Source organism: Callithrix jacchus, chromosome 9 (assembly GCF_049354715.1).
Source record: "Callithrix jacchus isolate 240 chromosome 9, calJac240_pri, whole genome shotgun sequence".
Classification (NCBI taxonomy): Eukaryota; Metazoa; Chordata; class Mammalia; order Primates; family Cebidae; genus Callithrix; species Callithrix jacchus.
The window spans coordinates 63,481,280-63,504,685 of record NC_133510.1 but is presented as its reverse complement, the minus strand read 5'-3'; the positions used below and the strand labels follow the sequence as shown (position 1 = coordinate 63,504,685).

Genomic DNA, 23,406 nt, shown 5'->3' with positions numbered 1-23,406 from the left:
ATCTCCATGTGTGGGAATGTCCTTCCATAGCTTTTAGGGCAGGTAAGAGCCTCTGCTCTTATACCTGCCCTAAAAGGTGTAAGCTTCTGCTCTTATACATAGCCTCTGCTCATATATGGTCCTGAGAGCTGTGCTGCTGTTCGTGTTGTGTGGTGAGGTGTATCTGTAGGCCCTGTGGCTCGCAGAGTATCTCTCTAGTCCAGATAAACACTGCTGTGAAGGACTCCAGGAAAGCTGCTCCCATCCCAGTCCCCCTGCCTGACAGCCACAGGTAAGAACACAGAATGCACCCACAAGATGAAACTGAAAGCAAATTAATTTATAAAAAAAAAAAAAAAAAAAAAGGAAAGAAAAAAGAAAATGTACAGAAAACTTTGAACAGAAGAAAGGTGCTAAGACGCAAAGTGAGAGCAACACGGGGACATGAGGAACAAAGGGCTTGGTGGGAGACCCAAGAAGAACCAGTGCAGAGCGTGGAGTCACACCTGCTTTTCAGTCACTGGGGAGGAGCTGGGACGTGAAGCAGGAATGCAGGAAGCAGAATTGAGCTTCGAGCCAAGGGTTGGTCCAACCCAAGGTTGGGGACCCTCTTCGACTGCTCCCAAATCCCTGCATCCTCATCTGGGGAGCCCCCAGCTATTAGCTGAAGTTCTCACAGTCGTGGTGGGAGAGGGAGGCGGCTCAGGGGTGACCCACCAAGTCATAATAAGGAGGTGCTTAAGTGCTTTAAAAAACAATTTTGGGTTTTAAAACTTCCCATCCTCTTACAGCTCCCTTCTCTGCACCTTCCAGCAGTCCATGGATACAGCCCAGGGAGGGGAGAACAGCCCCCAGTGCTCTTTCTTCTCCTATTACCTACCACAGGAATCCCCGAAATTAGGTTTTCCCCACCAAATACACATACGCTGACATCAACTAAGCAGGTGACTTTTAAAAACAAAACAAAACTGACATTCAGAGGGAAAGGAATCACTGGCTGAGCTGGGGTAGCCTAAAAGAGCAACAGTGAGGAAGCCCGAAGGAGGGGTTATTAGTACAATTAAACTCGAATAAACTTGAATAAGTGTAGAGTGGGATGGGGGAGGGGAGCTGGGGCCTTGATGCAGTCACTAAAAAGGGGAAGAGATGGATTCTGCACCCTGTTCTATCCCCAGAGCTCTCCCTGGAACCTTAATTCCCCTTTCCTAAAACTCACTCCCCCTCAAAAAATGTAAAAGTTGGTTATTTTTCAGTGGGTAGAAGGGAGCTCCAATGTGGCTTTTTAAAATCTACTTCCTTTTAAAGGGATTTATTTTTTTTTTAATCCATAGAAAATGGAGTAGTTTTGAGGGAGGTGTACCCTTAGAAGTGGTTAATGAGAACCTTGTATAAACACCTTTCACCAGCCCTTCCTTTAGGGCAGCATTCCCATCCTATCCTCTCTCCCAGACGTTAGAAATATCTTTTAAACAGAAGTCCTTGAATAATCCGATATAAAAATGCACGCCTCTGTTAGGCATGGTGAGGGCTTTGGAGGGGCGGAAGGAGCTTTCCTTACGTAGTGATGTACTCTCCGGGCTGGGGAGGGTCCCAGTGGATGGGGAAGGGCTGTTCCTGGAACCATGATCTCCAGAGGGGGTGAGGGGAAGAGATGTCTGGCTGGCTCCTCACTGTGGAGGTGGCACAGGGGTGACCGTGCCTGGGCTCGGGGCTGTGGGGTCTGGAGGCAGGGGGGTGCCTGGGTCTGTGGAGAAAAGAAACATGAATCAGTTAGAGTGTGCAGGAGAGAGGGCTCTAGACCCAGACCACCACAGACAGACAGAACTGGGTATAGCATGCAATGGCTGGGTAGATGAATGAGGTACCCACAATGTTCCTTCTGTTCCCAGCACCCTCTTCCACTTCATACTGAGAAAAACTGATAGAAGGGAGACTCTAAATGGGGCATTTGAACGTGATGGGAACAAGCGAAGGGATGTCCATCAATCATCATGCAAACAGCTGCCTTTCAAGTTTACAACTGAGATGCTCTGTGCCACAGGATTGCTCCATGACCCACCAGTGAAAGGCCCCAAAATCACCCCAAAGGTGGCAGGTGCCAGGCTGGGGAATGGTGGAGGACAGCCAGAGAGGCCCTTCCTCCTATATTCTAATTTTTCCAGAGTGTGGAAACTCTACTACCTGACCTCTTTCCCACCTGCCCACTCGCCCTCCCTCCATGTGGATCCCGCTCCCTCACCCTTCTCCCCTCCTGGCCCCTTCTCACCTGGCAGTGGGCTGGCACTGGGCAGGAGGTTGCCCTGAACAGCTGCCACAATGGCAGGGCTTTGGGCTGCGGCGGATCCGAGCCCCGGCCCGAGAGGCAAGGAAGATGGCATGGTGGTGGTCGCCGGCAGGTTAGGATGTAGAGGGTTCGCCATGGACACAGGCAGGTTAGGTGGGGGGAGAGTGCCCGGGGCGAACGGGAGATGGTGGTGATGCCCATGCAGGTTAGGAGGAGGGGGAAGGTTAATACTGATGGAGTCAGCTAGACTACCAAATGGGATGATGGATGGAGCAGGAGGAGGAGGAGGAGGCGGCATGCCAAAAGGCAAACCCAAAGGAGCATTACCCGCCACGCCTGGGTGCCCGCTGCCTGGCACTGCCCCTGGCATCATTGAGGGAGGAGTTTGTTGGTTGGGGAACGGTGAGGGGCCTGAGAACAAAGATGAGAGATGGAGAGAGTTAGGTATAAAATTTTGCTTAACAACTCACTTTTACAGCAAGGATAATCTAGCCATTCCTTGGCATTATCTTCCCTTTTACTGACATTAGAGTAAGTGAATAAAATTCCAGAGCTCTCGAGTTTGGGGGGGGATCCCTGCTGGTTTAGAGGCCTAACAAACGCATCTTGTATTCACTTTGAGGGGAACTGGGACATTCACCTGGATCCCTCTAACCAGCAAAAGTTCTGGAACACAACACTTACCATGGGGTCCAGGGGGGGGAACCCCTGGTGGGACTGCCCCAGGCTGGGGGGCTCCAGCTGGTTGCTGCTGCTGTGGCCCTGCAATTGACCCTGCCTGCCCAATCTGTTCAGAAGGGCCCAAGCTTCCTGGAGGGGCCCCACTGCCAGCAGGAGCAGGGACTACAGAGGCTGGAGCCACAGCCAAGCCATGGACTGCGGGTGGCCCAGCAGCCCCCGTTGGGGGGATAGGCTGGGAGCCTGGGGGTAGGGCTGGCGGTGGCTGCTGCTGCTGTTGATGCATCTGTTGGAAGTGCTGCTGCCGGGCCCTCATCTCCGCATACTTCAGCTGCTCCATGTGGAAGGCTTGTCTGTCGGCCAGGAGCTGCTGCCTCTGATACTCCAGCTGCCAGTGCCAATTGAGTATTGTTATCCAATTTTCAACAGAGCCCAAAGGCAAATGCCTTGAACCCTGCTTTGTTGTCTTCTGAAAGATCCCACCTCTCAATCAGAAGGTTCCCCAAATCTACATCTTACACTTGTACTTCCTCTGCCCTCCCCACTGTACTTCGTGCAAATTCCCATGACCTTTATGTCTCCTGGGTGCTCACATGGTTTCTTATTGACTTTATCTGGCCTAGCTGACTTCAGCTCCAAAGCTTTGAACTTGCCATTGCCTTGATTTGGAAAATGCTTCCAGTTCTTCTTATCAATTCAAGTTCTTTTCTTCAAAATTCACTAAAAACTCACTATTTTGAGACGGAGTTTTGCTTTTGTTACCCAGGCTGGAGTGCAATGGCGCGATCTCGGCTCACCGCAACCTCTGCCTCCTGGGTTCAGGCAATTCTCCTGCCTCAGCCTCCTGAGTAGCTGGGATTACAGGCACATGCCATCATGCCCAGCTAATTTTTTTTGTATTTTTAGTAGAGACGGGGTTTCACCATGTTGACCAGGATGGTCTCGATCTCTTGACCTTGTGATCCACCCGCCTTGGCCTCCCAAAGTGCTGGGATTACAGGGGTGAGCCACTGCGCCCGGCCTTTTTTCATTTGTTTTTAAGACGGGGTTTCACCATGTTGGTCAGGCTGGTCTTGAACTCCTGACCTCAGGTGATCCACCCGCCTTGGCCTCCAGAGTGCTTGGATTACAGGCATGAGCCACCACACCCGGCCAAAACTCACTTTTCTTAGGAAGCTATCCCAGAACAATTCGCTCGCCTCTGAGCTTTAGCTTGATTCTATTATCTCAGGACTTAGATACTTGATCTGCAATCTCTTAATATGAATTTGGCAGATACTTTAAACCTTCTTAACTGTTTCTAATGTCTCCATATTGTTTATTCATTTGATGTCTCCAATTAAACTATAAGTTCTCTGAGGTCCCTATCTTCTGTTTTGTTTTCTTCTTCTTTTTTTTTTTTTTTTTGAGGTAGGGTCTCACTCTGTCACCCAGGCTGGAGTGCAATGGTGCAAACATGGCTCACTGCAGCCTTGACCTCCTGGGCTCAAACGATCCTCTCATCTCAGCCTCCTGAGTAGCTGGGACCACAGGCTCTCACCACCATGCCCAGCTAATTTGTTTACTTTAAAAATTTTTTTGGTTTCAGAGATGGCCTGCCCAGAGAGGAGGTATCTAGAGAGGTAGTCAGGCTACAATAGCTATGCTGTGTTGCAGTGAGCTTCCTGGTGGCTTTAATTAAAAAAAAAAGAAAAAGAAAAAAAATTTAAAAGTTTTTTGGGGGGACTGGGTGTGGTGGCTCATGCCTGTAATCCCAGCACTTTGGGAGGCTGAGGCAGGTGGATCACCTGAGGTCAAGAGATAAAGACCAGCCTGGCCAACATGGTGAAACCCTGTCTCTACTAAAAATACAAAAATTAGCCAAGCATGGTGGTGCACACCTGTAATCTCAGCTACTCAGGAGGCTGAGGCAAGAGAATTGATCCCACCCAGGAGGCAGAGGTTATAGTGAGCCAAGATGGTGCCGCTGCACTCCAGTGTGGGCAACAGAATGAGACTCTGTCTCAAAAAACAAACCAACAAACAAAAATTAGCTGGATATGGTGGTGGGCGCCTATAATCCCAGCTACTGGGAGGCTGAAGCAGGAGAATCGCTTGAACCTGGGAGGTGGAGGTTGCAGTGAGCCATAATTGCACCACTGCACTCCAGCCTGGGTGAAACAGTGCGACTCTGTCTCAAAAAAAAATTTTAAATCCTAGCTCGTTGGGAGCCAGAGGCAGTCAAATCACCTGAGTCTAGGAGTTCAAGAACAGCCTGGCAAACATGGAGAAACCCCGTCTACTAAAAATACAAAATTAGCCAGGCATGGAGGTGCATGTCCGTGATCCCAGCTACTCAGGAGGCTGAGGTAGAAAAATTGCTTGAACTTGGGAGGCAGAGGTTGTGGTGAGCCAAGACCGTGCCATTGCATTCCAGTCTGGGCAGCAAGAGTGAAATTTCATCTCAAAAAAAAAAAAAAAATTGTAGAGACAAGGGTCTCACTTTGTTGCCCAGACTGATCTTGAACTCCTGGGCTCAAGCAATCCTCCTACCTCAGCCTACCAAAGTATTGGGATTACAGATATGAGCCACTGTGCCCAGCCCCTATCATTTCTTTCTTTCTTTTTTTTTTTTTTTTTTTTTGAGGTAGAGTTTCACTCTTGTTACCCAGGCTGGAGTGCAATGGCACGATCTTGGCTCACTGCAACCTCCACCTCCTGGGTTCAGGCAATTCTCCTGCCTCAGCCTCCTGAGTAGCTGGGATTACAGGCATGCGTCACCGTGCCCAGATAATTTTTTGTATTTTTAGTAGAGATGGGGTTTCACCATGTTGACCAGGATGGTCTCGATCTGTTGACCTCGTGATCCACCCGCCTTGGCCTCCCAAAGTGCTGGGATTACAGGTGTGAACCATCGCGCCCGGCCCATTTATTTCTTTTTATGTCCTCCAAAGACAAAATAGTTCAACACTGTGTCTATCCCATTCCCTTTCCAAGTTCATCTCCTGGATCTGAGGGCCTTACCCTCTCTCTCATCATCCCTTAAGCCCATTCAATCATTCAATAACTGTTTATTGAGTCTACTATGGGCCAAGCACTGTTCAAGGACCTGGAGATGCAGCAATCAAAACAACCAGAGTCTCTCTGCCTCATGGAGCTGACCTTCTGTGAGACCTCAGTCCTTAGGCTTCACTTGTGAGACCACTTAATTGTCCTTAACTGGCTTATGCTAGCTTCCCCTGCCCTACTCCCGCCCAGCTCTGCTTTGAAGCCCTGTCAGTCTCAGGCTTTCCCCACTGTTGCTTATGTCTTTCTTTCACTGAAACACACACACACACACACGCCCCTCCGATTTTAAACTGAGGCACAACACAGCAGAGTTCCAGGGCTCCTGCTACTCACTGCTTCTCGCTCCCGGTCCATGATAGTCTCCAGCTCCTCAAAGTGCCGAAGTTTGATCTCCAACTTTTTCATCTGGGTCTCCACCAGCAGGGCCACCAAAGATTTGATCTTCCTTTCCTCAACTGCAGCCAAGTGCTAAGAAAGGAGGGGTGAGACACCACGTCACTGGGAGGACCCAACTGAAGACAATACATAAGAAAGGTAAAGTAGATGCTGGCAGGTTTAAGGACGAAGTTGCTGCGGTCACAACCCATGAAAGGGCTTGAATTTTTTTGTGCTGGGCTTATAGGTGTGAGCCACCATGTCTTTTTTTTTTTTTTTCAGACAGTCACTCTGTCGCCCAGGCTGGAGTGCAGTGGCATGATCTTGGCTCACTGTAACCTCCGCCTCAGGGTTCAAGCAATTCTTTTTTTTGGGAGGGGTTCAAGCAATTCTTATGCCTCAGCCTCCCCAGTACCTGGGATTACAACCTCCCCAGTACCTGGGCCACCATGCCAGGCTAATTTCTGTATTTTTAGTAGAGATGGGATTTCACCATCTTGGCCAGGATGGTCTCAAACTTCCAACATCAAGTGATCTGCCCACCTCAGCCTCCCAAAGTGCTGGGATTACAGGTGTGAGCCACCATGCCCAGCCTTTTAAAAAAATTAATTTATTTTTGCTGGGCGCGGTGGCTTATGCCTGTAATCCCAGCACTTTGGGAGGCCGAGGCAAGCAGATCACTTGAGTCCAAGAGTTCGAGACTAGCCAGGGTAACAGGGTAAAACGCTGTCTCTACTAAAAATGCAAAAAATTAGCCAGGCATGGTGCCACGTGCCTGTAGTCCCAGCTACTCGGGAGGCTGAGGCAAGAGAATCACTTGAACCTGGGAAGTAGGGGCTGCAATGAGCTGAGATCATGCCACTGTACTCCAGCCTGGGCAACAGAGCAAGACTGCCCCCCTCCAAAAAAAGAAAAAAATAGAACACAGAGAGTGTGGCAAAGGGTAACACAGAGCCAAATACTGAGGGGTGGAAAACAGGCCCAATGGTGAAGTATTTTTTTAAGCTTAGAGAAGGGATGACTAACTTTACCTCCTCTTGAGGTAAAAATGAAAAAGAAATAGGTCAGCATTATTTAAGGTGTGAGTGAGGAAGGATTTCCTCTAAGTGACATGAGATTAGAGAAGTGGGCATTTTCTTCCCTGAGGTCTTCAAGATCTGGCCTCACCTTGGCTTTCACTGCGGCAGCGGCCAGGGCGGCGGCAGCGGCGGTGGAGAGGTTGCCCTCGCCAATGTCCCGCTCCACCTTTGTCTTCCTTTCCCCCTCAGACTCCACCACTTCCTTCAGCACTTCCTCCTGCCCTTCTTTTGGCTCCTTCTCCTTCTCAGGATCAACTGGGCCAGGACAAGTGTTGAGTTAGCCCCACAGCTTCACCTCTCTTTCCTACACCCCACCTACCATTCTGGGAGGCTCACCTATTGGGTCTCCATCACTCTTCTCAGACTCCTTCTCGCTGTCACCTTCTTTCCCTTTCTCTTCATCCTTCTTGGGAGCCTCACTGGTTTTCTCCTTTGCTTCCTCCTCTATAGCACCCCCTCCTTCTCGGGGTTCCTGAAATTCCAGTGATAGAAAGGAGAGTTGTCAGGGATTGGGGTGATTAGTTCTGACACAGAGAGGCCAGATGGGGAACTGAATTTATTCCTCTTACTTCAGAGGTGATCTGATTGTATGAGACAACCCCGTCCAAAACCAGCCCTTGCCCACCTAAGCTGAAAAAGGCCAACTCCCCCATCACCACAGTGCTGCACGTAGCCCCTGCAGCTCCCAGCAATCCCTCTATACCTTGGGCTCCTTCTTCTCATCTGTGGCCTGGCCTTCCACCCGAGCCTCGTCATTCCCACTCTCCTCTGGGCCCATGGGAAAAGAAAGGAAAACAGGAAATGTCTAATACAGTCGTCTGTCTGTAATACTTTGTTTCTTCAGAGACAGGGTCTTCCTATGTTACCCAGGTTGGTCTCAAACTCCTGGGCCCAGGCACTCCTCCCATCTCAACCTCCTGAGCAGCTTGGACTACAGGTGTGAGCCGCTGCACCCAGCTTCTCCACAACACCCTTTTTTTTTTGAGACAGGGTCTCGCTCTGTCACCCAAGCTGGAGTGCAGTGGCACAATCATGGCTCACTGCAGCCTTGATTTCCCAGGCTCAAATGATTCACCTCAGCCTCCTGTGTACCTGGGGTTACAGGCGCATGCCACCATGCCTGGCTAATTTTTTTGGTATTTTTTGTAGAGATGGGATTTTGCCATGTTGCTCAGGCTGACTGGTCTCAAACTCCTGGGCACATCAGCCTCCCAATGTGTTGGGATTACAGGCGCAAGCCACCGCACCCAGCCTTCCCAAGACTTGACTTTTGTCTCTCTTTTTTTTTTTTTTTTTTTTAAATAAAGATGGGGTTTCACCATGCTAGCCAGGCTGGTCTCAAACTCCTGACTTTAGGTGATCTGCCAGCCTCAGCCTCCCAAAGTGCTGGATTTAACCACCACGTCTGGCATTCCCAAGACTTTTCTACCAGCCCTTTCTACCAGCCAAGATTTTTCTACCCAAAATCTTCATGAAAGGACCAGTAGGGGGTCCAGAGCCCCTAAGGTAAAGTCACAAGGAAAATAAAAACCCTACCAATTTTCTCATTCATGTTGTGCTCTGATGCCAACTTGAGGCAGAAATGGCTCAGGAGGCCAGATGGCTCTGGCTCTTGTGAAAGGCAAGAAATCTGGGAACCTGCCTGGCCTTACCAATCCGCTCAGGCTCATCAGAGGTGGTTCCTGCAATGCCACTGCTTTCCAGACCAAAGGCGGGGTCCGCCTTGCCTGTTACTTTGGCTGCTTCTTCCACTTTCCGAACATGAGCCTCCACCAAGGCCGTGGGTACCTCTTCCTTCATTTTGGAGAACTCCTCTGCAAGATCCAGAAAGGATGAGGCTGGGAGCAGCGCAGGGGGACAGTTCTGGCAATCCCTGCAAAAGCTTACTCACAAGCCCATGTCTTCATCTAAGACCAGTATAGAGAGCCTAGACAGGTGCCTGAGCTGAGGCCTGCACAGACAAGGCCAGCAGGGTAATCAAACTTGAGAGGTTTCACAGACTAACTAGCCTTTCAAAAGCAAACTAAGAAGGCCAGGTGGAACCGCCCACCCCTCATTACCTAGGGCTGACTTTGCAGCAGCAGAGGCGACTCGGGGATCGACGACAGAGGCCAGGAAGGCAACAGTGCTCATAACAGGGTTGCCCGACTGACTGAAGGGGATGGGTTGGTAGGCCAGGGGGCCTAGGGAGGCCTCTGAGTCCTCCAGGTATGGGTCTTCAATGGGAAGACGAAGAAAATGCAAGATGCACTCGTCCTGTGTGCGGCTTCCCACATGCTCGGACACTTTGTTCCAGTCATCTTTGTACATTTCCAGTGCCTGGTGGTAGTGGTGGAGACATAACTCCGCTTACTTAGCCACTTTTCTTGAAGGCCGACTCCCCCCATCCTACTAAGGGCAGCTGTTTTCAAAGCTCTCTATGTTCTGGTATTTATGTACTCTGCTAGGTCCAAGGGGGATCTTGAAGTAGCACTAAGAAAGGATATGAAGTTAATGAAATGGCCCAAATCCCAAGCCTGGAGCTGGTTCCTGGGGCAGGTCCAACAGGCATGAGGAAGGGGAAAGACTGAGGGCAAGATCATGCTCTGCTCATGCCAGACTCCATGATCTCTCCTCACTCACAAGTGTGGCCAGCACCTTCAACATGTCTGTTTTCTTTCTTTTTTTTTTTGAGACAGGTTCTTGTCTCACTCTGTCACCCATGCTGGAGTGTAGTGGTGTGATCACTGCTCACTGCTCACTGCAGCCTTGACCTCCTGGGCTCAAGCAATCCGCCCACTTAGCCTCCTGAATAGCTGGGGCTGTAGGTCTGTGCCACCATACCTGACTAATTTTAAAAATTTTTTGTAGACACAGAGTCTCACTATGTTGCCCAGGCTGGTCTTGAACTCCTGGGCTCATGTGATCCTCCTGCCTTGGCTTCCCAAAGTGCTGGGATTACAGGTGTGAGCCTCTACACGAAGCTCACTTCTGTTTTCAGAGAAGAACTCTCTTTTCCTTGTCCCAGTTACCTCCAGGAGAAGCAGGGTTTCCTGTTCTGTCCACTCACGAGTGGCACTGGCTGCAGCTTTGCTCTGCAGGGGAAACACAGGCAGGTCAGGAGAGAGGAACCTGTAATCTAGAGGAGCGAACATTCTCTACCCCTAAAGTCGGCTCGCACATCCTACCTTGGAGGGGACATTCTTTTTTGTGTACATGTCTGTGCGCAGCCCAAAGTTTTGCATGTCTGTTGGTTTCTCTTTGCCTTTGTCGGGAAAGTTGAGCATTTGTTGGGAAGCAGAGGTCTGCTATTTGTGGAGGGAAAGAAAGAGATAAGTACAAGTGACCAATGGGAGCCCAGGGCCTGACAGAGAGAAAAAACAGACAGAAGGAGCTTCTTTCCCAAAGCCAGGGACGCCCCTGGGTGGGACTCCCTCCCTTACTGCTGTAGTTCCTCTGCTCTCATGTCTCTTCTTCCCGGGCAGGGGCCCCCCAATAAAGGGGCAAATGAGCAGCCCAGCGGGGTCTGCACCCCACCTACCAGCTCTGGCTTGCCCTTAGCCGTCTCTGGCACCAGGTCATCCAGCTCTTTGCCCTTTCGCCCAGCCTTGGTATCAGCATCAACCTGGCGGCCCTGGGGGACAGAGCTTGGCGTCATGGAGGCTGGGTAGGAAATGACCAGGCCAAGGCCCTGGAAGCCTCAAGACCAAATGCTGGGTGGCCCGTAAGCTCTGGGGGCACTCATGCCACTGTTCCATGTTCCCTTCATGATTAATAAGACATGTCGTTGGCATGATATCCATTTATATTCACATTATCTTTACAGGTTCTCTTAGGAGCTGGACAATTAGGTTCTAATCCTAGATTTGGTACTCTGTGACCTTGGGCAAGCCACATAACCTTCCTCCTAATTTTTGTAATGGATGAAGTGGAAATGAAAAAAAAAATGAAGGTGATAATTATGAGGCAAAAATGAAAAAATGTGGGAAAGATGACAAAGTTTAAAAATTTCATGCAAGTTAATTTTAAGGCATTTTTCTCTATCTATTGAATCCCCTACATTAGCCTGTCTGCTCCTTGAGTAAAAGGATCATCTCTTCTCCCTCAGCAATTACAGCCTTAGGTACAAAGGCTAAGAGAGGGTGCTAAACACATGGGGCTGATTCTTGTGGCCCTTTGCATCCCATGGAAAAGGAGGAAGCCTCAAAATACTCCTGAATCATTACCCTCAAAACCAGAAAAAGAAAAGTCCAAAGAAGCCCAACCTTCCCAACCCACCCTGTCCCCATAGAACCTCACCCTACCTGCGGGGTCTTGGGCTGCAGAGGCACCAGCCCTGATGGTGTGTCAGCCAAGACATGGAAGTGAGAGGTAGGCGGAGGCCCCATTGGGGTTGGTCGACTCTCAGCATCCACCTGATAGTTAATAAGACCCCATTGTTCTAGGAAGGCATGGACCCTGTGTGGAGAGGGCAGAGAGAGGGTCACATGGATAGTCAGAAAGCTGCATTAGGAGGAAAACTTAGGGTACAAGTTGGGGCATAAACTCCTTCCCCATCCAACCCTGGCCTTTTCTTCTGTTCATTGTACACCTTAGGAAAGCTCACTTACTAATTGTTCATTTACCACCTAAATGCCAGTGAAACCCACATCTACATCTACAGCCTGGGCCAATCTCTATATCCACCTACATACTGGACATTTCTTTCTGAACAGCTAGTAAAACTGAACCAGTTTTTCTTTCTTTCTTTTTTCCCTGGGAGAGGCTGAAGTGCAGTGGTGTGATCACCGTTCACTGCAGCCTCCACCTCCAGGGCTCAGGTGATCCTCTCACCTCAGTCTCCTGAGTCACTAAGACCACAGGCACATGCCACCACACCTAGCTAATTTTTTGCATTTTCTGTAGAGATGGGGTTTCGCCATTTTCACCAGGCTGGTCTCAAACTTCTGGGCTTCAACGATTCTCCTACCTTGGTCTCCCAAAGTGTTTGGATTACAGGAGTGAGCCACCATGCCTGGCCTGAATCCGTAATCGGTATCTTTCAATTACAGACGTGCTCCTTCTCTGTCCTTTTTTTTTTTTTTTTTTTTGAGACGGAGTCTCACACTGTCACCCAGACTGTAGTGCAGTGGTGCGATCTCGGCTCACCGCAATCTCCACCTCCTGGGTTCAAGCAATTCTCCTGCCTCGGCCTCCTGAGTAGCTGGGACTACAGGTGTGTGCCACCACGCCCAGCTAATTTTTTGTATTTTTAGTAAAGATGGGGTTTCACCATGTTGGCCAGGATGGTCTCAATCTCCTGATCTCGTGATCCGCTTGCCTCGGCCTCCCAAAGTGCTAGGATTACAGGCGTGAATCACCAAGCCTGGCCTCTTTGTCCTTTATTCTACCCTTCAGAGAATGCCACTGCTAATCTCTCAAGTCATTCATTCCCCAAACCTGTACTTCGCCTTTCTCTAGAGGTATTTTTTCTGCCTGCTCCTCTATGTTCCTTACTGGTATCTCTACTACTGCCAAAACAAATCCATAGGCAGACATTCTCATGTACCCCTTTGTCCTCAGCCACAAGACCCACCTCATGATGGCACAGACATCACCTGCCAGATTTCGGCGGCAGGCAGTAGAGGTAAGATACTCTTGGGGGTTCAGTCGGTAAGTGTCAATCATAAAGTTTCGATAGGCCAGGTAGCTTAGAAGAAAGAGAGAGAGGAACAAGAAGAAAAATAAATGTTTGTTAATGGGCTGAAGAGTAGGAAAAAATGGTAAGAGACCTAATGACTTTTCCTGCATGGCAAAGACAGAAAAAAGGAGATTATTTGACTCAATATGCCTAGTGCCTGCAATATGCTAGATGTAAGGATTTCAAATATGTCTTACTTTTCCTTGATAGGATTTTCTTTAGTTAAATGAATTATCTCCTTGGCTATACTTAGGGATATTTCATACAATTTTTTTTTTGAGATGGAGTTTTGCTTTTGTTGCCCAGGCTGGAGTGCAATGGTGTGATCTCGGCTCACTGCAACCTCTGCTTTTCAGCTTCAAGCAATTCTCCTGCCTCAGCCTCCCAAGTAGCTGGGATTGTAGGCATGCGCCACCATACTCGGCTAATTTTGTATTTTTAGTAGAGACAGGGTTTCTCCATGTTGGTCAGTTGGTCTTTAACTCCCGACCTCAGGTGAAAAGTGCTGGGATGATTACAGGCGTGAGCCACATTTATATAATTTTTATAAAGCCACTTTATACAATTTTTATTTTTTTAATTAAAAAAAAATTTTTTTTTTTGAGACAGAGTCCCACTCTATCGCTCACACTAGGGTGTGGTGGTGCAATCTCGGCTCCCTGCAACCTTCATCTCCCAGGTTCAAGTGATTCTCCTGCCTCAGCCTCCCAAGTAGCTGGGACTACAGGCGCCTGTCACCACACCTGGCTAATTCTTTTTGTCTTTTTAGTAGAGATGGGGTTTCACCATATTAGCCAGGCTGGTCTCAAACCTGTTCTTGTGATCCACCTGCCTTGGCCTCCCAACGTGCTGGGATTATAGGCATGAACCACTGTACCCGGCCTATATAATTTTTAAACAAGGAATTAGAAGTTAAGAAAAAGTACTCAGCTGGTCACAGTGGCTCACACCTGTAATCCCAGCACTTTGGGAAGCTGAGGTGGGAGAATCACCTGAGGTCAGGAGTTCGAGACCAGCCTGACCAATATAATGAAACCTGTCTCTACTAAAAATACAAAAATTGGCCGGGCATGGTGGCATGCACCTATAATCCCAGCTACTCGGGAGGCTGAGACAGGCAAATCACTTGAACCTGGGAGGTGGAGGTTGCAGTGAGCTGAGATTGCACCATTGCATTCCAGCCTGGGTGACAAGATCAAAACTCTGTCTCAAAAAAAAAAAAAAGCCGGGCACGGTGGCTCATGCCTGCAATCCCCAGCACTTTGGGAGGCCAAGGTGGGCAGATCACGAGGTCAGGCGTCTGAGACCAGCCTGGCCAATATGGTGAAACCCCATCTCTACTAAAAATACAAAAATTAGCTGGGCATGGTGGTGGACGCCTGTAATCCCAGCTACTCGGGAGGCTGAGGCAGGAGAATCACTTGAACCCAAGAGGTAGAGGCTGCAGTGAGCTAAGACTGCATCGTTGCACTCTAGCCTCGGTGACAGGCAAGACTCTGTCTGAAAAAGAAACTCCAACTCAGATGTTAAAGGGAAGTCCTTATTCATGCATACAGCTAGTCAGCATAACATGGTAAAAAACATACGTTTTGAAGTTGAAAAGATCTAAGTTCAAATCCCAGTTCTACCATGAGGACCTTGGCAATTTACTTCAATTTTTTTTTTTTTTTTGAGACGGAGTTTCACTTTTGTTACCCAGGCTGGAGTGCAATGGCGCGATCTCGGCTCACCGCAACCTCAGCCTCCTGGGTTCAGGCAATTCTCCTGCCTCAGCCTCCTGAGTAGCTGGGACTACAAGCATGCGCCATTGTGCCCAGCTAATTTTTTATATTTTTAGTAGAGACGGGGTTTCACCATGTTGACTAGGATGGTCTCGGTCTCTTGACCTCATGATCCACCTGCCTTGGCCTCCCAAAGTGCTGGGATTACAGGCTTGAGCCACCGCGCCCGGCCCTTTACTTCAATTTTTTTAAACCTCAATTTCCTCATCGGTAAAATGGAATGTCTGTTGAGAATGAGAGGTCTATAAAGTAGGAGTACAGTGCCTGGCACACTGTAGGGGCTCAAAAAAATGGCAGCTATATGCGGTACAGTGTAAAGTTTCAGAACATGGGTCAGATAAAAGGATTCAGATTCTGGTTTTACTTATTAGCTCTGTGACTTTATGCAGGTGATCTGACTCCTCTATATCCTATCTGTCAACTGAAGATGATACCTACCTCTAAGGTCGACGTAAAGATTAAATTACTCAATGTATGTTGGACATTTAGGATAGTGCCTGAGAGACAGTAAGCTCTCAATAAATGTAGGCAATTATCATAATTTAGTATTTTACACCAAGAGTTCATTTCTTACTCCATCCCTGACTCCATGTTATATTGAATTCATTTCACCTGATCACTACTTCTTTTCACACATACTGCTTTCCCTAGGAAGAGAAGGAAGAGAGAACCATACAAAACTATGGGGAAAACACATGGAGGGACCCCCAGAGAGAGGAAGCTGTGGAATATTTGGGAAGAAAACTTATTCAGTTCTCAGTCTCACCCACCTCATCAGTGTGGTTATCTTGAAGTATCCTTAACCAAAGAAGATTGTCAAGCCCCTTATCCAAAGCCAAGCAGGTTTGGCCTGAGGCAAAATCTTGAAGATGATGAAGACTTTTGATCCCCAAACCCATACATTATTTGTTCATTAAATTTTTAGAGATGGGGTTTTGCTGTGTCACCAAGGCTGGAGTGCAGTGGCATGATCATGGCTCACTGCAGCCTCAAACTCCTGGGCTCAAGCAATCCTCCCATTTCAGCTTCCCAAGTAGCTGGAACCACAGGCATGCCCCACCATGCCCAGCTAATTTTTTTTTCCCACTTCTTTAGAGATGGGAGTCTTGCTATGTTGCTCATGCTATTCTCGAACTCCTAGCCTCAAGCAATCCTTCTGTCTCAGCATCCTAAGTAAATGGGAGGATTTACAGTTGTGAGCCACCGTGGCTGCTACACTTCTTTCCCAGAGAGCCCTCTCTATCCCTTAATTCATATAAACAGGTCTTCTATTAGTTCCTTCTCTTGTTTTTCATATATATATATGTATGTGTGTGTATATATATATATATGTATGTGTGTGTGTGTGTGTGTGTGTATATATATATATATATATATATATATATATATATATATATATATATATTTTTTTTTTGAGATGGAGTTTCGCTATTATTACCCAGACTGGAGTGCAATGGCACGATCTCGGCTCACCGCAACCTCCGCCTTCTGGGTTCAAGCAATTCTCCTGCCTCAGCCTCCCGAGTAGCTGGGACTACAGGCAAGTACCACCATGCCCAGCTAATTTTTTTTTTTTATTTTTAGTAGAGACGGGGTTTCACCTTGGTGACCAGGATGGTCTCGATCTCTTGACCTCGTGACCCACCCGCCTCGGCCTCCCAAAGTGCTGGGATTATAGGCGTGAGCCACCGTGCCCAGCCTCCTTCTCTTGTTTTTCTATCAAAACCTACTCTGAGGAACCAGCCTGGTTATAGTAATTTACACTTTAATCAAAATGATTACTTTTGCTGAGGATATCTGCAGTATAGACAATTATCAGTAATTATGGATTAAAAGGCTCTATATCCTGTTAAAAAGAATTTGAGGCACCGGAGTACATACTTGTTATGTAAAGAATATACTTAATATCACCCTTGGGCAAATCCTAAAGAACATGTGTCTACATGCTGGGTCAGGGCTGCCTATGGGCAGATATTGTGTCTTTGCAAGCCTATCACAGTGCCTGGCTCATGGAGGTAGCTCAAGAAATGTTTGCTAAACTGAATGTTATTGGATCAGGAAGGGTGAATTGGGGGACAAGAAAGGTGAATTGGGGGTCAGGAGTGAGAAGGAAAAATATGAGCTGAGATTTCCTTACATCTCTGGAGTCTTGGACTTGTTCTTGCCGTTGAAGAACTCAGGAAGAGCCCTCCGCTCAATGGCATGAACGCTGCAAGAGAAGCCAGAGTGGTTTCAGAAGAAGGCACTGGTGAAGGGATGGGGGCCCCAAAGGGAGAAAAACCCTAGAAGAGAAGGAAAAGAGCTCAAAATTGCTAGAAGTAATTAGAAGCTTAGGGAGAACATCCCACAAGGGCTTAAGACTCAAAAGGACACCAGGAGCTCCCCTAAAACTAAAGTGTACTCTGGTCTATCTGGCTGAGGAAGAAATAACTCATTTGGAGGAGGCAGGGAGAAGAACAGTCTGTTGACCCCTGGAGGCAGGGAAATAGGGCTCAGCGAGAAGTTGGGGAAGCCGTACCTATTGTAGTCGAACCAGGCTGCATAGCTGGGAATGATGATGTGGTGGGTCTGTTCCGTCACGTTGTCCTCATGCAGATCTGGATTCTTGGTCTGCTCCCCCTTGTTCCCTGTACTGTTCTCATCCTCATCCTACAAGTATGGAGGCTGCTGGACACTCAGCATTCCTGTTTCCTCCCTAGCAACCCTCTGCTTCTCCCACACCCCAGGAATGTGGATACTAAAGATGGGTGATGGGACTGAGCAGTCATGGGCCCCGGACTCTAAAAGGGTCAGTGTTTTGAACAATAGCTAGAATTAGTCTAGGGTGAGGAAAGTCTGGGCAGTGAAAAGTTTGGGCAGAATGAACTTTATAATCACAAATAAGAATCACATAGAGAGGTAGGGCCTCTCTAAACTGGCTCCACCTTGCCCGTCGTCTCCATGCTTTCATCTTCCTGTTCATCTGAAAGAGAAAGACAGCAAAATGTAAGGCTGGAGCCCCCTGAGGGGCAAGAAAGCCCTATCAAAAGCCCATCAGGCTAGCAGAAAGGGGTCAGATGAGCCCTCCCCTCCCCTTGGCTCTGACTGCCTTGCTCAAGAGTTTCCCATCTTACCCAGGTCAGTCATGGTGCCGCCTTTGACTGGGGCTGACTCTGAGTCTTTCTTTGTGTTGACTGCCAAAACAGAGAGTCGTTTTATCAGACAGGTTATGCCTAATTCAAGTCTTCGATTTAATAATTACAGAGATCTTACTTTCTCCAAAAATTTTCTCCATCTGATCTCAAAATATAGTAACTCTCTCCAGTCACAATTATTCTAGAGCTTGAAACTTGCTTGCTACTTTCCCCACTTCTCTAACCAAAAATTAATTTATTTCTTTATGTACATTCATAAACCATTTTGTCTTTGAGAGGCCCGATCTCCATCTATTATCTGTAAGCTTTTAATGGTCTGATACTGAGTCTGACCAAATCACTCTGTAGAGGAGTGGTTAGGTGTTAAACATTTTTGAAAGCAGAGGATACTTTCCTCAACTGAATTCATATGTATATAGGAGCAAACATAGAAAGGAGAGCTGATTGATGAGGAGATGGAAGCCAGAACTCCTCTCAGTGGCACCCCTAATCCTACCCCTGAAATATGCTCCTGGAATACCTGGGGCAAGTCTATGGAATATAGACTGTAAACCAGTACTGGTAGAGCAATGGTCTCCAAATTGGGGTTCTCACATGGGATGCAAAAGATGATCCACTGCAATTCAGGAACAGAATATCAGAACTTTTCTTCATGTTTATCATTCTTTACATTTTAAAATTTTTTAGGTATGTTTGTGTTTTTTTTTTTAACATTCCCATAGTAGTAGCTTAATAGTACATGTACGTAATTTATGCTCAAATATATATATATATACACATATTTATATATACACATATTTATATATATTTGAGCATAAATTATGTACATGTACTGTTAAGCTACTCTGAGATGGATTCTGAGACGGAGTCTCACTCTGTTGCCCAGGTTGGAGTGCACTGGTGCGATCTCAGCTCACCACAACCCAAGCCTCCCAGGTTCAAGCAATTCTCCTGCCTCATGAGGCCTCCTGAGTAGCTGGGACTACAGGCACGCACCATCATGCCCAGCTAATTTTTGTATTTTTAGTAGAGATGGGGTTTCACTATGTTGGCCAGGCTGGTCTCAAACTCCTGACCTCATGATCCACCAGCCTCAGCCTCCCAAAGTGCTGAGACTATAGGCGTCTACAGCCTCCCAAAGTGCTGAGACTACAGTAAGCCACTGTGCCTGGCTTTTTTTTTTTTTTTTTTGAAGTGGAGCTTTGCTTGTCACCCAGGCTGGAGTAGAGTGGCGGGATCTTGGCTCACTGCAACCTCGACCTCCTGGGATCAAGCAATTCTCCTACCTCAGCCTCCTAAGTAGCTGGGATTATAGGCATCCACCATCATGCCTGGCTAATTTTTGTATTTTTAGTAGAGATGGGGTTTTACTATGTTGGCCAGGCTGGTCTTGAACTCCTGACCTCAGGTGATCCACCCACCTCGGCCTCCCAAAGTGCTGGGATTACAGGTGTAAGCCACCATGCCTGGCCATGCTCAAATGTATTTTACTATCGAAAGCACATAATCGGAGTTTGGAGACAACTACTACCAGGCACAAAGCACAGTCCACAACCCAGATATGGATATAAACTTAGAGGATTTTCCATGGTAACAAATATAATTCTAATAACCAACTAAATTTAAGGAAAAGATCCTGTAGACTGTGAGGCAGACCTGAGAAATCAGCTCACTCAGGGTTTAGCAAAGGAGAGTCAGGACAGGGAGTGGGGCTGGATCCCAGGAGCTCAGCCTGTCCTGTACCTGTTTTGGGAAGTGTCACCTCTTCTACATTGGGGACTGGTGAGGGCTCGTCCATGTCCTTTGTCAGGTCTTCTTGCTCCTCTTCTCTGTGACCACGCTTTGACTTAGTGTAAGGTGTTGAGGGACTGGGAAGGAAAGACAGTGAAAGAGAACCCAGTCATCCTTGGACAAGAGTCCCTGGCAGTTGAAGTTCAAGGGAAGGGAAGTGACAGAGAATCCCAAGGGTAGAGTTGAGTACAAACAGAAACCAGTAATTACAGAGTAATGGGAAATGGCAAAGGCTTTTCATTTGATAAAGCTCTCTTTAAGTTTATGAGTGGGGCCAGGACCAGAACTAACAACTATGCAGCTAAAAATCTCCTCATCTTCCCTCTCAGGACACCTGTAGTATTATAAGGCACACCCAGGTCAGGGCCAGGTGGTTAAAGGAAGGGATTTGGCTTTCCTTCCTTCAACATGATACGGAGAGAATGGTGAACTCAGGGGCAGGCTAGGGGCTGGCACACCCTTTCTTAGCATTTTTCTTCTTTGCTTCTGGGGTTGGTGAAGGAGAGGGGGAGCGCTTCCTCTTCTTATAGTTTCCCCCCTTCTTGTCCCGTCGATCTGAATCTGGGCTGTTCACCTATAGGATGGAGAATCAGGACAAATGTCAGCATACAATCCCCAGTGAAGACTTTTTCTGAGACTTATGCTAAGGGCGCCTGGAAAAAAGAACAGGGTTTGTCACCTCATCTGTCAATGTCTTGGCTGAAATCTTCTTTCGGCGGGAGACAGGGTTTTTGTCATCATTTACTTCATAGTCTTCCTCATTCATCCATTCATTGAAGGTGTCAGTGTCCAGGATCCACTTTGCATGAACCTAAAGTACGAAGGCAGATCATGCCGCAGAGAAGCTCTGTCTGCGGAACCTTAACAGAAAAAGTCCAAGGACACAGGAGCCTCTGTTTCACTTCCAAAGAGTAGACTGGTCCTGGCATTCTTTTTTGGGAAGCGGGGGTACAAGAAAAACTCACCTTCCTAGGTTTCTCAGGAGTTGGAGCATCTTCCACAGATGCTTCAATTTCACTCGCTGGGATCCATGTGTCATAACTGCCGTGGGAAATTGGGCATACAGTAGAATCAATGAGATGGAGTTGTGGAAAAGTAAAGTGCAGATCTTTTACCCTTTTAATTTGCAGAAAGTATTGGGTTGTTGGCTTATTTTTTTGGTATTCTATTCATATAAAGTAATAAAAGCCCATTACAAAACACTTCAAAAATAGAGAATGAAAAGAATCGCCCTTACATAACTACTCTTGACACTTGTATATATATTTTTCACAGTAATTTTTTTTTTTTTTTTTTTGAGATGGAGTCTCGCTGTCACTCTGTTGCCCAGGCTGGAGTGCAATGGGGTGATCTCAGATCACTGCAACCCCTGCCTCCTGTCTTCAAGCAATTCTCCTGCCTCAGCCTCCTGAGTAGCTGGGATTACAGGTACCCACCACTGTGCCCAACTAATTTCTGTATTTTTAGAAGAGAAGGGGTTTCACCATCTTGGCCTGGCTAGTCTCAAACTCTTCCACCCGCCTCAGCCTCCCAAACTGCTGGGATTACAGGCATGAGCCACCACGCTGGGCCGGAGTTTTTGTTTTTGTTGAGACAGGGTCTCACTTTGTTGTCTAGGCTGGTCTTGAACTTCTGGCCTTTAGTGATCCCCCTGCCTTGCCCTCCCAAACTGCTAGGATTACAGAGTGAGCTACTGTGCCTGGTCCACAATTTTGTTTTTACATAGTTATAATCACATTGATGATATTTTACATGCTACTTTTTTTTTTTTTTTTTTTGAGACAGGGTCTTGCTCTGTTACCCAGGCTGAAGTGCAGTGGTGCAATCATGGCTCAACGCAGACTCAACTTCCTGGGCTCAAGCAATCTTCCAGCCTCAGCCCCCCCAAAAAGTTAGGACTACAAGTGCATGCCACCACACCCAGCTAATTTCTGTATTTTTTTTTTTGGAAACACAAGAATTTTGCCCAGATTGGTGTCAAACTCCTGGATTTAAACAACCTGCCTGCCGCAGCCTCCCCAAGTGCTGGGATTATAGACGTGAGCCACGGCACCCATCCTACATATTAGAGGGATGAGCCATGGCACCCAGCCTACATGTTTTGTTTTGTTTTGTTGAGACAGAGTCTTGCTCTGTCACCCAGGCTGGAGTGCAGTGGCGAGATCTCAGCTCACTGCAACCTCCCCTGCTCAGGTTCAACTGATTGAAGTGATTCTCCTGCCTCAGCCTCCCAAGTAGCTGGAGCTACAGGGACGCGCCATCACACCTGCCTAATTGTTTTTTTTTTGGTGTTGCTGTATTTTCAGTACAGATGGGGTTTCACCATGTTGCCCAGCCTGGTCTTGAACTCCTGACTTCAGGTGATCTGCCTGCCTCGGCCTCTCAACATGCTGGGACTACAGGTGTGAGACACCACGCCAGGCCTACATGCTACTTTTTGCAATGAATAATAACATTCACCTATAAATTATCCATGTTATTTCATATCACTTTAAAGGTTGCATAATAGCCCACTGAGTAGATATACAAATTTACTGAAACATTTTCCTACTGTTAGACATTTAGACTATTTCTAAGATTTACACTGGGATAATCATTTCATACAAAAAGCCTCAATCCTTTTAGGCTAAGCCTTGTCCAATAAGTCCAAACCTCCCCCAAGACAGAGGTTCACTTAATAGGGGAGAGGAGAACCAATTAAGTGACCTAAAAATAACTCTGAAAGAGTGGCTTCTTGCTTTGCTAGATATTCTAGGGCTTCTGGGTCTGGCTCTTATACTTAAACCTGCTCCAGGAACCCATCCTCACCTGTCAGGATAGTAGCCCCAGTGCAGAAGAACCTGCTTATCCCTCTTCATGACTGGTCGTACCCATTCCTCTGGGGATAGAGGCAGAGAAGGGAGAGAGATAAGCTAAAGAGGGACACAAAAAAATACTGTACATAAGCCCTAACTAAAGTGCTCTGCTGTTGTAGCAAGGGACTTGGTAACAGGAACTTAAGGAGGTAGGAGGATTCAAGATTGAAAGAGGAGCCCAGATACTGAATGGTAATCTTAGTCCTCTGCCTCCTACTCCAAGCCATCCATTCAAATTGCCAGAAAAAAACCAGGTCTCACCTTCTTCTAGATTCCCCGGGACAGGATACACAACATGGGAGGCATTGTTCTTATCCTCAGTGACTGTTCCCTGGATGGTACAAGGCAAAGCAGGTAAATTATGGTCCCCTCTGAATTACTCAAAGTTTGTCACAGAGCTGCCTTCCTAATCATATTTTGCTTTGAATGATATTGAAGTAAGTTTGCATTCTCTAAGCACATGCCAGCTAAGTGGCAGAGGGAAATAGCTGGAATTGTGCTAATAATGCAGAAAAGTCAAAGAATTAAAAATTGTTACAAACAATCCTCTGAACAGACATTCTACACATGGAGAATTTAAAGTCAACTGTATGTCACTATCAATGACATCTGTTCATTATTATAAAGTTCCAAACAGCAGGAATTTCATTTATCTGAAGTCAAGCAATCTCCAGCTCAGTGGAAGTGGATACTGTTTTCCCCTAGGCCAACATAGTCTATAGGAATAGTAATGCAAATCTGTC

At 47.3% G+C, this 23,406-nt stretch overlaps 1 protein-coding gene and 1 long non-coding RNA gene across 19 annotated transcripts in view; one reads left to right on the top strand and one right to left on the bottom strand.

Annotated features, from left to right (window-relative positions):
- The first annotated feature begins 177 nt into the window (after positions 1–177).
- Positions 178–4,300, top strand: LOC144577606 (uncharacterized). Its single transcript, XR_013521829.1, has 2 exons — positions 178–271; positions 1,869–4,300. It is a non-coding gene; the product is annotated as an uncharacterized LOC144577606 (long non-coding RNA).
- The window catches only part of SMARCC2 (SWI/SNF related BAF chromatin remodeling complex subunit C2), a 29,033-nt gene continuing 5,925 nt past the window's right edge, over positions 299–23,406 (bottom strand). For 2 of the 18 annotated variants that reach the window (XM_035256442.3, XM_035256446.3), the window contains 24 exons: positions 22,925–22,994; positions 22,617–22,686; positions 20,774–20,849; positions 20,488–20,619; positions 20,267–20,382; positions 19,761–19,885; positions 17,997–18,056; positions 17,808–17,845; positions 17,402–17,532; positions 17,021–17,092; positions 12,998–13,111; positions 11,727–11,880; positions 10,964–11,056; positions 10,611–10,730; positions 10,455–10,517; positions 9,504–9,762; positions 9,096–9,257; positions 8,147–8,211; positions 7,780–7,915; positions 7,532–7,698; positions 6,323–6,457; positions 2,948–3,329; positions 2,246–2,674; positions 299–1,723 (listed from right to left, as the gene is read on the bottom strand). In XM_035256442.3, the coding sequence (XP_035112333.1) occupies positions 1,647–1,723; positions 2,246–2,674; positions 2,948–3,329; positions 6,323–6,457; positions 7,532–7,698; positions 7,780–7,915; positions 8,147–8,211; positions 9,096–9,257; positions 9,504–9,762; positions 10,455–10,517; positions 10,611–10,730; positions 10,964–11,056; positions 11,727–11,880; positions 12,998–13,111; positions 17,021–17,092; positions 17,402–17,532; positions 17,808–17,845; positions 17,997–18,056; positions 19,761–19,885; positions 20,267–20,382; positions 20,488–20,619; positions 20,774–20,849; positions 22,617–22,686; positions 22,925–22,994 (3,246 nt within the window). In that variant the 3' untranslated portion in view covers positions 299–1,646. The remainder of the gene's footprint in view (positions 1,724–2,245; positions 2,675–2,947; positions 3,330–6,322; positions 6,458–7,531; positions 7,699–7,779; positions 7,916–8,146; positions 8,212–9,095; positions 9,258–9,503; positions 9,763–10,454; positions 10,518–10,610; positions 10,731–10,963; positions 11,057–11,726; positions 11,881–12,997; positions 13,112–17,020; positions 17,093–17,401; positions 17,533–17,807; positions 17,846–17,996; positions 18,057–19,760; positions 19,886–20,266; positions 20,383–20,487; positions 20,620–20,773; positions 20,850–22,616; positions 22,687–22,924; positions 22,995–23,406) is intronic. The other 16 variants (XM_035256449.3, XM_035256454.3, XM_035256443.3 and 13 more) reach the window with 11 other exon arrangements.